Source organism: Oryctolagus cuniculus, chromosome 7 (assembly GCF_051225735.1).
Source record: "Oryctolagus cuniculus isolate XC-2025 breed Fujian yellow rabbit chromosome 7, ASM5122573v1, whole genome shotgun sequence".
NCBI lineage: Eukaryota > Metazoa > Chordata > Mammalia > Lagomorpha > Leporidae > Oryctolagus > Oryctolagus cuniculus.
Window position 1 is genome coordinate 120,823,117 of NC_142873.1, and position 16,219 is coordinate 120,839,335.

Sequence of the window (16,219 nt, forward strand, 5' to 3'; positions counted from 1 at the left end):
TCAATCCAGGTCCTGCCTGGGTTCAGGGACTAAGTACTTGAGCCTTCTGTTACTGCTTTTCCAGGTGCATCAGCAGGAAGCTAGTTGGGAGGTGCAGCAGCAGAGACTAGAACTGATGCTCATGTGGTATGTTACTGTTAGAGGTAGTGAGTTAACCTGCTGGACCCTCTCCCTTGTAGGTTTTAATGACAAATTCATTCAATTTCATGATTAGACATAAAGCTGTTCAGATCATCTATTTCTCATTGAGTGAGCTTTAGTAATTTGTGTTTTCCAAAGGAATTTATTCATCTAAATTGCCAAATTTATTGGCATGTTGTCTATAAATATTCCCTTATTAACATGTTATTGGTGCTGGCACTCTGGTGTAGCGGGGTAAGCCTCCATCTGCCAGGTCAGCATCCCATATAGGCACCAGTTCAAGTCCTGGTTGCTCCACTTCTGACCCAGCCCCCTGCTAATGTTCTGGGAAATCAGCAGAAAATGGCGCAAGTCTTTGGACCCCTGCACCCATGTAGGAGACCTGGAAGAAGCTCCTGGCTCCTAAATTCGGATGGGCCCAGCTCTGGCTGTTGCAGCCATTTGTGGAATGAACCAGCAGATGGAAGACCTCTCTGTCTCTGCTTCTCTCTGTCTGTAATTTTGCCTCTCAAATGAATAAAATCTTTTTTAAAAATATGTTATTTTGGGGGACCAGCGCTGTGGTGCAGCAGGTTAAAGCCCCAGCCTACAACACCAGCATCCAGGCTGTGGAATAGCAGGTAAAGCCGCTGCCTGCAGTGCCGGCATCCCATATGGACGCCAGTTCAAGTCCTGGCTGATCCACTTCCAATCCAGCTCTCTGCTATGGCTTGGGGAAGCAGCAGAGGATAGCCGAAGTCCTTGGGCCCCTACACCCACGTGGGAGACCCAGAAGAAGCTCCTGGCTCCTGGCTTCGGATTGGCTCAGCTCCGGCCATTGTAGCCAAATAGGGGGTGAACTAGAAGATGGAAGGCATCTTTCTCTCTGTCTATACTTCTCTGTAATTGTATTTCTTTCTTTCTTTCTTTTTTTTTTTTTTTTTTTTTTTTGTCAGGCAGAGTGGACAGTGAGAGAGAGAGACAGAGAGAAAGGTCTTCCTTTTGCTGTTGGTTCACCCTCCAGTGGCCGCCGCGGCAGGCGCGCTGCAGCCGGTGCACCGTGCTGATCCGAAGGCAGGAGCCAGGTGCTTCCTCCTGGTCTCCCATGCAGGTGCAGGGCCCAAGCACTTGGGCCATCCTCCACTGTACTCCCTGGCCACAGCAGAGAGCTGGCCTGGAAGAGGGGCAACCGGGACAGAATCTGGCGGCCCGACCGGGACGGTGCCGCTAGATGAACCTATTTTTTTAAGATTTATTTATTTTATTTGAAAGTCAGAGTTACAGAGAGAGAGGAGAGGCAGAGAGAGAGAAAGAGAGAGAGAGAGGTCTTTCACTCCCCAAATGGCTGCAATGGCCGGAGCTGTGCTGATCCCGAGCCAGGAGCCAGGAGCCAGGAGCCAGGAGCTTCCTCCGGGTCTCCCACGTGGGTGCAGGGGCCTAAGTAGGCCATCTTCCACTGCTTTCTCGGGCCATAGCAGAGAGCTGGATTGGAAGAGGAGCACCCATATGGGATGCCAGTGCTTCAGGCCAGGGCGTTAACCCACTGTGCCACAGCGCCGGCCCCTGTAACTGTCTTTCTCACATATAAAACCTAAAAAAAGTTTTATTATTTGCTGAAACCAAGATTGGTTTGATTATTTTCTGTATTATTTCCTGTTCTCTATTCAACTGATTTCTTTATTCCCTTCTTGTTATTTCCTTTCTTCTGCTCCTAATAATTCTTCCAGTTCCTTAATTTGAGACTTCTCTTCATTTTTTTTTAAACTGGTACTCACATGGGATGCCAGCATTATAGGTAGCAGCTTAACCTGCTATGCCACAACACTGGCCCCAGGACTTTTCTTCATTTCTAATATAGACTGTTAATAGTGTTACATGACATGTATCCCATCCATTTGGATACGTTGTGATAAAGGTCATTCAGTTCAGGTCATTCATGTATGTAACATGCCTTTTTTCTTAACTGTTTTTAATGTTTTCAGCAATTTGATATTGATGAGTTTTGCTATGACTTTTCTTAGATTTATTCTGCTTGGTCTTTGCTGAACTTAGGCAATTTGTTGTTTGTACAGTTTTGATCAAGTCTGGAATATTTTCAACCATCATTTTCCCAATCTTTTGCTGTTCTCCCTCTTTCCACTATTGGGATTCTAATTACACTATAGGTCACTTAATGTTGTCCCAGAAGTAACTGAGGTTCTGTTCTTTCTTTATTAATTTTTATTTATTTATCTATTTATCTGAAACACAGACATATACAGAGAGAGTCTTCACCCACTAGTTCATTCCTCAAATGCCACCAACAGGCAGGGCTGGGCCAGGCTGAAGTCAGGAGCCTGACCCTGAATCAGGTCTCTTACTAAGATAGCAGGGAACCAAGCATTGAAACATCAACTGCAGCCTGGTAACCAGGTAGAAGGAAGCTGAGGCTGGCGCCGCGGCTCACTAGGCTAATCCTCCGCCTTGTGGCGCTGGCACACCGGGTTCTAGTCCCGGTCGGGGCGCCGGATTCTGTCCCGGTTGCCCCTCTTCCAGGCCAGCTCTCTGCTGTGGCCAGGGAGTGCAGTGGAGGATGGCCCAAGTGCTTGGGCCCTGCACCCCATGGGAGACCAGGATAAGTACCTGGCTCCTGCCATCGGATCAGCGCGGTGCGCCGGCCACAGTGAGCCAGCCGCGGCAGCCATTGGAGGGTGAACCAACGGCAAAAGGAAGACCTTTCTCTCTGTCTCTCTCTCTCACTGTCCACTCTGCTTGTCAAAAAATAAAAAAAATTAAAAAATAAAAAAAAAGAAGGAAGATGAAATCAGAAGTGTAGTAGGGAGGACCCAATCCCAGGCCCTCCAATATGGGATATGGGCATTCTAAGCAATGAATTAACTGCTGCACCAAATGCCTGTCTCCTCTTTTCTTTTTAAGATTTTTTGGTTTACTTTCATTTTGCTTAAAGGCAGAGTGACTAATAGATCTTTCATATACTGGTTAACCCCTCAAATGCCCACAACAGCCAGGGTGGAGCCAAGCTGGATTTCATTAACTATACCCGTATGCATGTAAGTCTACAAATTACAGGTTTGTTATTTGTTTATGTGTGCTTATTTTATAAACTGAGTTTATTTTTGTCCCCATCAAAACCATGTTTATTAACAAGAAGGGGGAAAATGGCTAGTGGGTAGGAAACCATCTGCCTGCTCAGCTACTTGCTGCCCTTGTTTCCCAGAAGGCAATCAGGATCTCCTGCTTGGGTGGCAGGGACCCAAGTACTTGAGACACTACCTGCTGCTTCCAGAGTGCACATTAGCAGGAAGCTCGAATCAGAAGGAGAGCTGGGGGATGATGTGGTGGAACAACAGGATCTAAGCTGTCCCCTGCAAAAGCCAGCATCCCATAAAGGATCATGGTACAACTCCTGGCTGCTCTGATTCTGATGGTTCACTCCCCAACTGGCCGCAACGGCTGGAGCTGCGCCAATACGAAGCCAGGAGCTTCTTCCGGGTCTCCCATGCGGGTGCAGGGGCCCAAGGGCTTGGGCCATCCTCTACTATTTTCCCAGGCAATAGCAGAGAACTGGATCGGAAGTGGAGCAGCTGGGTCTCAAACCGGCACCCTTATGTTAACCTGCTCCACAGAGCCAGCCCCTGCTCTGCTTCCTATCCAGCTCCCTGATAATGTGTGTGGGAAGGCAGCAGATGGTGGTCTAGCAAATCCCCCCAGGAAGAAAAACAGGAAGATTGTAGAATTCATTGCTTTCCTTCTTCAGAATCCTTGCTGCTTTTGTCTAATGTCTAGAAACAATTGTTTCAAACTTGTGGCTGAGTTTCCTTACAGCTGGAGCACTCGTCTTGTCAGTTACTTCCATCATGGCCCAGAAGTAAATTCTTGCTTATTTTCTATAATGCCTTCTTCACTTAAAATGACATGCAACGTGGAAGATGGCCAAAGCCCTTGGGCCCTGCACCCACATGGGAGACCCGGAAGAAGCTTCTGGCTCCTGGCTTCAGATCGGCATAGCTCCGGTCGTTGCGGGCAACTGGGGAGTGAACTAGTTGATGGAAGTTCTTTCTCTCTCGTTCTCTCGCTGCACCTCCAGGTCTTCCACACAGGTGAAGTGGCCCAAGGACATAGGCCATCTTCTACTGCTTTCCCAGGCCATAGCAGGGAGCTGGATCGGAAGTGGAGCAGCCAGGTCTCGAACTGGCACCCATGTGGGATGCCAGCACTGCAGGCGCCACTTGAGCAGCTGCACTACAGCGTCAGCCCCTTGGCTTCACTTCTGGTTCCAGCTTCCTGTTAATGCAGATCGTGAGGAGCAACAAGTGATGGCTCAAGTACTTGGGTCCCTGCCACCATATGGGAAACTAGATTTAATTCCAGGATCATAGCCTCCGCTTGTCCCAAGGTGTAGTTGTTGCAAGAATTTTGGGACTCAACCAGTGGTGAGAGCTCTCTTTTTGCTTCCTCTCTCTTTCTGCCTTTCAAATAAAATGAAAATAATATTTTTAAATTTAAAAAGTACTTGATTTGGTAAACAGTTTAGAAATGGTTCGGGGTCAGGGACAGCGCTGTGGCGCAGTGGGTTAAAGCCCCAGCCTGCAGTACCAGCATCCCATATGGGCACCGGTTCGAGTCCCGGCTGCTCCACTTCCAATCCAAATCTCTGCTATGGCCTGGGAAAGCAGTAGAAGATGGCCAAAATCCTTGGGCCCCTGCACCTGTGTGGGAGACCTGGAGGAAGCTCCTGGCTCCTGGCTTCGTATTGGCGCAGCTCCAGGCATTGCAGTCATTTGGGGAGTGAACCAGCGGAATGGAAGACCTCTCTCTCTCTGGCTCTACCTCTCTTTGTAACTATGTCTTTCAAATAAATAAAATAAGTCTTTAAAAAAAAAAAAAAAGAAAGAAATGACTCAGGGTCAACTCTGTGGTGCAGTGGGTTAACGCCCTGGCCTGAAATGCCGGCATCCCATATGGGCACTGGTTCAAGACCTGGATGATCCACTTCCAATCTAGCTCTCTGCTATGGCCTGGGAAAGTAGTAGGAGAAGGCCGAAGTCCTTAGGCCCCTGTACCCACTTCAGATACCTGGAAGAAGCTCCTGGCTCCTGGCTTCAGACTGGCGTAGCTCCAGCTGTTGTGGCCAACTGTGGAGTGAACCATTGGATGGAAGACCTCTCTCTCTCTGCCTCTCCTCTCTTTGTGTAACTCTGACTTTCAAATACATAAATAAATCTTTAAAAAGAAAAGAAAAGAAATGGCTCTCCAGCGCCAGCATTCTTGCATAGCTGGTTAAGCTGCCACCGTGATACTGCCATCCCATCTAGACCCAGCTGCTCCACTTCCAATGCACCTGGGAAAGCAGCAGATGGTTCAAGTGCATGAGCCCCTGTTCCCATGTGGGAGGCCTGGAAGAAGTTCTAGTCTCCTAGCTTCTGCTTTGCACAGCCCCCGGCATTGCAGCCATTTAGGGAGTGAACCAGTGGATGGAACATCTATCATGCTCTATCTGTCTCTCCCTTTCTCTCTGTAACTCTTCCTTTCAAATAAAATAATAATAATAAATCTTTTTTAAAAAAGGGCTTTCCCATGAAAGGAGTATTTTACTTGAAAAGCAAATCACAGTTTTCTGGTTTGGTACATACGATTCTTGCTGCAGACGTGTTGCATGGCCCAAACTGCCCATAGCTGGACTCCAGGTGTTGTAAAACAGCCAAGTAATGGGAAAAATGGATTAAAGGACCTAAAGGTTTAAAAGAAAAGAATCAAGGTTATATCCTATATTTAGCATAATTTTCTAAAGCAGCAATTATCCTAAGATCTTCATTTCAGAAATTTCATCCTACTATTTGTAAATTAATATAAATAAGCTATAGGATATCTTTTCTTTGTTTTAACCATTTCAGAAAGGGCTATATTCAGGCATGTCTTGTTAGAAGATGGAAGGTGATTAGAACATAGAACTGCCGGTGCCATGGCTCACTAGGCTAATCCTCCGCCTTGTGGCGCCGGCACACCGGGTTCTAGTCCTTGTCAGGGCGCCGGATTCTGTCCCGTTGCCCCTCTTCCAGGCCAGCTCTCTGCTGTGGCCAGGGAGTGCAGTGGAGGATGGCCCAAGTGCTTGGGCCCTGGGAGACCAGGATAAGTACCTGGCTCCTGCCATCGGATCAGCGTGGTGCGCCGGCCACAGCGTGCCGGCCACGGCGGCCATTGGAGGGTGAACCAACGGCAAAAGGATGACCTTTCTCTCTGTCTCTCTCTCTCACTGTCCACTCTGCCTGTCAAAAAACAAAAAAAAAAAAAAAAAAACATAGAACTAGGGCCAGCGCTGTGGCAAAGAAAGTTAAGCCTCTGCCTGTGGTGCCAGCATCCCATCTGGGCACTGGTTCAAGTCCCAAGCCTGCTCCTTGCTGATGGCTTGGAAAGGAAGCAGAGAATTGCCTAGGTGCTTGGACCCTTGCACCCACGTGGGATACCTGGCTCCTGGCTTTGGCCTGGCCCAGCCCTAGCCATTGTGGCCATCTGGGAAGTGACCCAGCAGATAGAAGATCTCTCTCTCTCTCCCCCTCCCCCATATCTGCCTTTCAAATACATAAGTAAATAAATAATCTTTAAAAAAGGATTAATTGGACTATTAAAAAAAACAGAACTAAAATAAAACATTTTTCTTTTTTTTTTCTTTTTAATTTTTTTTTTGACAGGCAGAGTGGACAGTGAGAGAGAGAGACAGAGAGAAAGGTCTTCCTTTGCCGTTGGTTCACCCTCCAATGGCTGCCGCGGTTGGCTCACTGTGGCTGGCGCACCACACTGATCCCAAGCCAGGAGCCAGGTGCTTCTCCTGGTCTCCCATGGGATGCAGGGCCCAAGCACTTGGGCCATCCTCCATTGCACTCCCAGGCCACAGCAGAGAGCTGGCCTGGAAGAGGGGCAACCGGGACAGAATCCGACGCCTGAACCGGGACTAGAACCTGGTGTGCCGGCGCCGCAAGGTGGAGGATTAGCCTAGTGAGCCATGGCACCGGCCCAAGTAAAACATTTTTCAAAAGCATTTTTCTGGTCTAAAATACACAATTTGAAGACTAAAAGAGTTTGGAAACTAAGACATGGAGAAGATAAATGATAACTAACTAGTAGAACACCATGTTCTAATTGTCTGAACAGAAACAGTAGAACATAAGTTGGTGAAATAAAAATTGTTGACGCCACCAGCTTTTATGTAGCGGACAACAAAAATAGGTTGTAATAAAATTAGCTGTGCAGCAACTGGGATGTTTTGGATAATCAGTCACTCGGCTATCCAGTCACCTAATTGTCTTAAACTGGGTTAGGCATCCAGTATACACTTTAATCAATTATTGTAAATTGTTTTACCAAACAAATGTGGTGCCACGTTAGTTCCTTTAGTATTTTTTTTAAAGGTTTGTTTATTTATTTATTTGATAGAGTTACACAGAGAGAGGAGAGGCAGAGAGAGAGAGGTCTTCCATCCATCGGTTTCACTCCCCAATTGGCCACAATTGCCAGTGCTCTACCAATCTGAAGCCAGGAGCTTCTTCTGGGTCTCCCACATGGGTGCAGAGCCCCAAGGACTTGGGCCATCTTCTACTGCTTTTCCAGGCCATAGCAGAGATCTGGATCGGACGTGGAGCAGCCGGGAGTCAAACCAGCACCCATATGGGATGCCAGCTCTGCAGGCAGCAGCTTTACTCGCTATGCCACAGTGCCAACCCCAGTTCTTTTAGTATCATCACACTGTTTTAGACCTCCCTACAGCAATACCTTGTTTTCCTGAAATCTCCTGCTGCTACTTATCTTTAAAAATTCAGCTCAAAACTCACTTCCTGTGGAGGCTCTGTCATTTTCCAATGTAATTTAAATGCTTTCATCTTTAATTTCATAACATTTATGCAAATCAAGTATAATGATTAATTAAATCTGATTCACAATCCATCTCCTTCTCTACGGTATAAGACACCTGTGTCTAGGCACCAAATCTCTCTCTCTGTCTCTTTTTAAGTAAGTTTTCATGCATTAATGTGAAAGGCACAGTGAGAGAGTAAGAAAGAGAGAGAAAGGGAGAGAAATGCCTACAACAGCTAGGGCTGGCTAGGCAGAAGACATGAGTCAGGAACTCCGTCTGGGTCTCTCACGTGGATGGCAGAAATCCAAGTATTTTGGGCATTATCTGCTGCCTCCTGTGCACATTAGTAGGAAGGAAGCTGTACTAGCAGTGGAGATGGGACTCAATCCCAGTTTTTCTGATAAGGGATGCAGGTGTCCTGAGTGGCAACTTAACCCACTGCACCACAACACCCAGTCTCTTGTTCATCTTTGATTTGAAAAACATGGAACAAATCCCTGACACTGTCTTCTGTAAACGTGGAATGGAGGAAGGAGTGATGAATGATAAAAGGTCAGAAAAAATAAAAGTGCTTCACTTCTCGCAAAGCTAGACCTAGGCTGCCACCTGCAGTGCCAGCACCCCTCATGAGCTCTGGTTCAAGTCCTACCTGCTGCACTTCCCATCCAGCTCCCTGCTAGAGTGCTTGGAAGAGCAATGGAAGATGGCCCAAGTACTTGGGCCCCTGCACTCGTATGGTAGACCTGGAAGAAGCTCCTGGCTCCAGGCTTCTGGTCAGCCCAGCTCTGGCCGTTGCGGCCATTTGGGGAGTGAACCAGTGGACGGAAGATATCTCTCTCTCTCTCTCTCTCTCTCTCTCCCTCCCTCCTCTTTCTGTAACTCTGCCTTTCAAATAAAATAAATAAATCTTTAAAAAAAACTGTGCTCCCCGCCCCAAATAAAACAGAACTAGAAGTGTGCATTTGACCTAGCATTTAAGATGTTCCTGGCTTCAGCCTGGCCCAGCCCTGGCTGTTTGTTGCAGGCATTTGGGGACCGTATCTCTCTGCCTTTCAAATAAAAAATGAAAATAAATTAAAAAAAAGTAAAGCCAGAACTAAGGTAGGTAGATGCCTGAGGAAAAAAATCATACATCTAGCAGAAATTATCTCAAAGCAAAAAAAAATGAGCAGGTTACAGCTTTAATATTAATTATCATGTTGATTACCTGTATGCTACCATCTCACAGTCTGGAGTTGGCCATTTCAAAATAGCTGAATGCTGGGAGACAACAAGACACACAAGAAAAGATTAGAATACTTATTTAGCATAGTTTTATTATAAGACTTTGACAGTTTAACCATTATGAATGTTGTTTGAATGCTTCCAAAAAATACCAGATGACCCTACCAAATCATCCAGGAGAGAATTTCTCTGGCTGTGGCTCAGTGTCCAAGCTTGTTCACCTCTGGATATTAAGTGGGCAATTATTCCAGCTGCAAAGTAGCTGACTTCCACCTCCACACTGTGCAGCAGGCTGCTGATGTGGTCTATAAAGTCCTTCCACATGAGTTCCGAGTGCAGCTCTTGTACTTCAGCTATATTGTTCTGGAAAAGGAGAATATACAAAAATTAAGTAGGTGATGCCCTGCAGCAGCACATCTGGCTGCAAAATTAAGCTATATGTATAGTTCATGGCTGACAGAACTCTTCAGACACTGGACAGCAAGCAATGCCAGAAAGGAACCCCTGGGAAAAAGTATTCCAATAAATTGCTGTTTCCAGCTTGCAGTAAGGGTAGGGGAATCTAAAGAGAAGCTGACAGCTTTCCTGAGTTGAGACAGAAAAGCATAATGCAGGGTGGCCAAACAGCAAAACTGTGTAGAACAAAGTACTAGAAAGGGAAAAGTTCCAGGAAGAGAGAAAGAAAAACAGTCAAACAGAAACAGAAGGTACAGGAGTTGCCCCAGCTTGTTGACTGAGAAGTGATAAGAGATTGGGTGAAACTCCATGAATCCTGGAGAAAAATCACCAGAAACCAGTACAACAAATCACCACTCCAGTCACAAAGAGTTAGGGATCGTTGACATTCCCACCAGTCAGAGTGAAGAGCTCTCATAATAAGCAGAGCATTTGATGGTAGTGGGACTAAGTTATCTGTTAGCCCTAGGGTAAAAGCTTATCTGAAACCACTTTAACAAGGCAGATAAACAAGCTTCAAAAGGAATAACTTGATCTGCAACTTACACTGCATGCCAGAACCAAGTATGAAACTACATAGAGGAAAACAGTAAAATCCAAGGACCACCACTGAAAATGTCACAGCGACTAACACCCAATCAAAAATCAGCAGGTATTCAAAGAGGTAGGACAATTATTCATAACCAGGAGAAAAAGCAATCAATAGAAATGACAGAGATAATAGAATGAGTCAGACTTAAAACAGCAATTATAATTGTTATAAATGATTCATCAACAGATGAATGAATATTATTTGTATTTATATATATATATATATTTTTTTTTTTTTAGACAGGCAGAGTGGACAGTGAGAGAGAGAGAGACAGAGAGAAAGGTCTTCCTTTTTTGCTGTTGGTTCACCCTCCAATCGCCACCGCGGCCAGCGTGCTGCGGCCAGCGCACCTCGCTGATCCGATGGCAGGAGCCAGGTGCTTCTCCTGGTCTCCCATGGGGTGCAGGGCCCAAGCACTTGGGCCATCCTCCACTGCACTCCCTGGCCACAGCAGAGAGCTGGCCTGGAAGAGGGGCAACGGGACAGAATCCGGCGCCCCGACCGGGACTAGAACCCAGTGTGCCAGCGCCGCAAGGCGGAGGATTAGCCTAGTGAGCTGCGGCGCCGGCCCGTATTTATATTATTAATATAAAAAAGAAAGATTCTGTCATTAACAACAAAATGTATGGAATTGAAGGTATTGTATTAAGTGAAATAAGCCAAAGAAAGACAGGTACCACATGTTCTGCCTTATATGTGGAAGGTAACAGAAAAAAAAATCTGATCATAGAATAGGGGTCACCAGAGGCTAGGAAGAATTGGTAGGAAGTGGGGGATAGAGGTTGGATAATGGGTACCAAACTGCAGTTCAATATCAGGAATAATTTCAAGTGTTCTACAGCACAGTGGGGTGACTATAGTTCTCTAATTCATTTTGTATTTTGTGAAGAACTAGAATAGAAGAACTCAAAATTCCAAACATAAAGTAATGATAAGAAAACAGAAATGCTAATTACTCTGACCACTGCGTGCTATACACGTGTGGAAATATCGCACTGTACCCAATAAATATATAGTTATTACAAGTTAAAAAGTAAAAATATATTTTAAAATATGACTCAGGATGAAATGAAAACATAAGCATTAGGAAAGAAAATGAAGACCTAAGGAAGACCTAAATGTAATTTCTAGAAATTAAAAAAATTACAATATTTGAAATACAAAATATACTAAACGAACTTAATAGAAGATGAACTGCTGAAGGAAAATTAAATGACAAAGCAATAGAAAACAACCAGACTATGTAGAGAAAGAAGGAAAGAATGGGAAAAGTCAGTAAATATCTCCTGTGATCATGAGACAGTATCAAACATTTCAACACAACTGGAGGGGCGGAGCCAAGATGGCGGAATAGTGAGGGCGCGCACCGATAGTCCGGGAAAATTTAGTTTAATAAAAGGGGAGTTACGGTAGCCGCAGAAAAAAGAACCAGGAAAAAATTGCACGGGAATCGTGAATCGGAGGACCTACTGGGAGAACAAGGTCGCCCACCGCGCGCGCGGAAGCCAAGTCGCGGGACGGAGCCGCAGAAGCCCCAGTGCTCCAAGGGGAGTGCATGCCACACAGACAACAGCGGGGAGACTTGGGACGCTCCACACATCGGCGCTGGAAGGGGAGGTGAGCTCAATAACCCGAGACATTGGTGGGGAAACGGGGGTCAGAATCTAGAGGGGGGCCGGAAAGTGCAGCAAACTCACTACCGGAAAGAAGGAAAAAAAAAAGCTTCGGGGTTTCTCTTCCCCCTAACCTTGCAAAGGTTACAAGGCTGGAAGGCTAGAATTCCCAAGAGACAAAGAGCAGGCCTGCGCTCTGGATTTACATATCAATGGGGGAGAGCTAAGGAACTGAGTCACTACAATTCAGTAGCCTAGGCAACCCAGTGGGAGTCCAGAGGAGCCAAAGACTGGAAGCTAAATACCATCAATTCTGCACAGCCGTGCCCTGCGGTGTTACTTACCCCCTGAATAAATAAAATAAATAAATAAATAAAAAGAGAGAGATTTACCACGCATAACCTGAGGGTGTCACCTTTGCACACCCTTAACCTGGAAGAACCAGGCAGAGCTCTCAGGCCGCACCCATCTCAAGCCTCCAAGGCTCCTCCAACAGCAGGCAGTCCACTTAACACGGACACAGTATAAATAAAAAAAAAAAAAAAGAAAAGAAAAAAAAAACGCACAGTGACGCAAGAAGAATTAACTATGCCGAGTAACAAACACAGAAATAGAGGGAGCAAGATCAACGATGACACTATGATGCCTCCAAATAAGCAAAACACCCCAAGCCAAGAGTATGAAGATGATGAGATAGAAGAAATGCAAGATACGGATTTCAAAAAATTTATGATAAGAACATTTAGAAGTTTTCAAAAGCAAATCCTTGAACTACAGAAATCCTTAATGGACAAGATTGAAAATCTCTCTCGTGAAAACGAAATTTTAAGGAAGAGTCAAAATGAAACTCAGAAACTAGTAGAACAGGAAAGTGTTATAGTGAAGAGAAATCAAAATGAAATGAAGAGCTCAATAGATCAAATGACAAACACATTAGAAAGCCTTAAAAACAGAATGGGTGAAGCAGAAGAGAGAATATCGGACTTAGAAGATAGAGCACAGGAAAACATACAGTCAAACCAAAGAAAAGAAGAGGAAATTAGAAACCTAAAAAATATTGTTGGGAATCTACAGGATACTATTAAAAAAACCAACATTCGAGTTCTAGGAGTTCCTGAAGGCATGGAGAGAGAGAAAGGATTGGAAGGCCTTTTTAGTGAGATACTAGCAGAGAACTTTCCAGGTTTGGAGAAGGACAGAGATATCCTAGTACAGGAAGCTCATAGAACCCCCAATAAACATGACCAAAAGAGATCCTCACCACGACACGTGGTAATTAAACTTACCACAGTGAAACATAAAGAAAAGATCCTAAAATGTGCAAGAGAGAAACGTCAGATTACTCTCAGAGGATCTCCAATCAGACTCACAGCTGACTTCTCATCAGAAACCCTACAAGCTAGGAGGGAATGGCGAGACATAGCACAGGTGCTAAGAGAGAAAAATTGCCAGCCCAGAATATTATATCCTGCCAAGCTCTCATTTGTGAATGAAGGTGAAATAAAGACCTTTCATAGCAAACAGAAATTGAAAGACTTTGTGGCCACTCGTCCGGCCCTGCAAAAGATACTTAAAGATGTGCTACACTCAGAAACACAGAAACACGGCCATCAATATGAAAGAAGGGAAGGGAAGAACACCTACCAGTAAAAGAGCATGGGAAGCTCAAAGCATATACTAGAAAATATTTCCGGGAAAATGGCAGGGCAAAGTCACTACGTATCAATTGTCACATTGAACATTAATGGTCTGAATTCTTCAGTTAAAAGACACCGTTTAGCTGACTGGCTCACAGAACACAACCCAACTATTTGTTGCCTACAAGAAACACATCTCTCTAACAAAGAGGCATGCAGACTGAAAGTGAAAGGTTGGAAAAAGATATTCCATGCCAACAGAAACCAAAAAAAAGCAGGTGTAGCCATATTAATATCAGACAAAATAAACTTTAATACAAAAACTGTTAAGAGAGACAAAGAGGGACACTATATAATGATTAAGGGTTCAATTCAACAGGAAGATGTAACTATTATAAATGTATATGCACCTAATTACAGGGCACCGGTCTATTTAAAAGATATGTTAAGGGACTTAAAGGGAGATTTAGATTCCAATACAATAGTACTGGGGGACTTCAATACTCCACTCTCAGAAATAGACAGATCATCCGGACAGAAGATCAACAAGGAAACAGCAGATTTAAATGACACTATAGCCCAAATGGATCTAACAGATATATACAGAACTTTCAACCCTACATCTACAGACTTCACATTCTTCTCAGCAGCGCATGGAACCTTCTCTAGGATTGACCACATACTAGGCCATAAAGCAAGTCTCAGCAAATTTAAAAGAATTAGAATCATACCATGCAGCTTCTCAGACCACAGCGGGATGAAGCTGGAAATTAGCAACTCAGGAAACCCCAGAAAGTATGCAAACACATGGAGACTGAACAACATGCTCCTGAATGAACACTGGGTCATTCAAGAAATCAAAAGAGAAATCAAAAACTTTCTGGAAGTAAATGAAGACAACAACACAACATATCAAAACTTATGGGATACAGCAAAAGCAGTATTGAGAGGCAAATTTATAGCAATAGGTGCCTATACCAAGAAATTGGAAAGGTACCAAATAAATGAGCTTTCAGCGCACCTCAAGGACCTAGAAAAACTGCAGCAAACCAAACCCAAATCTAGTAGGAGAAGAGAAATAATTAAAACCAGAGAAGAAATTAATAGGATTGAATCCAAAAAAACATTACAAAAAATCAGCCAAGCGAGAAGCTGGTTTTTTGAAAAAATAAACAAAATTGACACCCCATTGGCCCAACTAACTAAAAAAAGAAGAGAAAAGACCCAAATCAATAAAATCAGAGATGAAAAAGGAAACGTAACAACAGACACCACAGAAATAAAAAGAATCATCAGAAATTACTACAAGGACCTGTACGCCAGCAAACAGGAAAACCTATCAGAAATGGATAGATTCCTGGACACATGCAACCTACCTAAATTGAACCAGGAAGACATCGAAAACCTAAATAGACCCATAACTGAAACAGAAATTGAAACAGTAATAAAGGCCCTCCCAACAAAGAAAAGCCCAGGACCAGATGGATTCACCGCTGAATTCTACCAGACATTTAAAGAACACAACTGGAGTTCCAGAAGGAATGGAAATGGAAAGATACTGGATGCAATAATGGCCAAAATGTTTCCAATTTTGATGAAAATTATAAAACCAGGGGTGGGTATTAACAGTGCTGTGGGTTAAACTGCTTGGGATACCCACATCCCGTACTGGAGTGCCATTTGGAGTACTAGCTTCTCTACTTCCAATCCAGCTTCCTGCCAACGTGCCTAGGAAGGCAGCAGATAAAGGCCTAAGTACTTGGGCCCCTGATACCCACGTGGAGTTGCTGGCTCTTGGCTTTGGCTTGGCCCAGCTCCCTCTATCGTGGGTATTTGGGGAATGAACTGGCAGATGGAAGATCTGTGTTTCTCTGTCACTCTGCCTTTCATATAAGTAAATGAATAAATATTTAAAAAATCAGAAAACTAAAACAGAAAAAATGCCTACTTAGATTTCAGTAGCCAAGCAAAAATCTATCTTTTGAAAACAAAAGCAGTTTAAAGACTTTTTTACACAAACAGATCCTGACTGAAAATGAATCACTAGCATATCCTTCAGAATAAGAAATGAGGAGGAAAAACAGTATGATAAATAGGTAGGTAAATATGAACAATGAGTTTCTCATTTAATTTTTTAAATTTATTTTATTTATTTGAGAGACTCCCATCTGCTGGTTGACTTCCCAGATGCCCATAACAGCTGGGGCTGGGCCAGCAGCCGAGAACTCAATCCAGTCTCCTACATGACAACAGGGGCCCAATGATTTGAGCCATCATCTGCTGCCTCCCAGAGCACATTAGTAAGATGCTGGAATCAGGAGCTGAGCCAGGACTTCAAAACCAGGCTCTCTGGAATGGGATGCAGGCACCCCAAATAGTGTCTTACTGCTAGCCCATATACTTGTCCATCATGAATTTCTCATGTTTAAGTCTATTTAGGGGCAGGCATTTGGCCCCACAGTAAAGATGCCTATATCCACATCAGAGTGTCTATGTTTGATATTTGGATCTGCTCCTAATTTCAGCTTCTTGACAATGCAGGTGTTGGGAGGCATCAAGTCATAGCTCAACTGATCAGGTTTCTGCCATTTGGGAAACTTAGATTGAGTTACTAGCAGCCAGATTCAGCCTGGCATACCCTAGGTGCTGCAAGCATTTGGCGAGTGAACCAGTAGATTAGACTTTTGTCTCTGTCTCTTTTCATCTCTGTCTCTCTGCCTCTCAAATA

The 16,219-nt window shown here is 44.4% G+C and overlaps 1 protein-coding gene and 1 long non-coding RNA gene across 2 annotated transcripts in view; one reads left to right on the forward strand and one right to left on the reverse strand.

Moving 5' to 3' along the window:
* Positions 1-16,219, forward strand: part of LOC149125709 (uncharacterized) — a 53,382-nt gene that overhangs the window by 13,252 nt on the left and 23,911 nt on the right. The window lies entirely within an intron of this gene.
* ZYG11B (zyg-11 family member B, cell cycle regulator) overlaps positions 1-16,219 on the reverse strand; it is an 80,427-nt gene that overhangs the window by 7,685 nt on the left and 56,523 nt on the right. The window contains exons 11-13 of the mRNA XM_008265236.5: positions 9,359-9,556; positions 9,177-9,229; positions 5,754-5,851 (exon numbers count right to left, since the gene is read on the reverse strand). Of these exons, the coding sequence (XP_008263458.1) occupies positions 5,754-5,851; positions 9,177-9,229; positions 9,359-9,556 (349 nt within the window). The remainder of the gene's footprint in view (positions 1-5,753; positions 5,852-9,176; positions 9,230-9,358; positions 9,557-16,219) is intronic.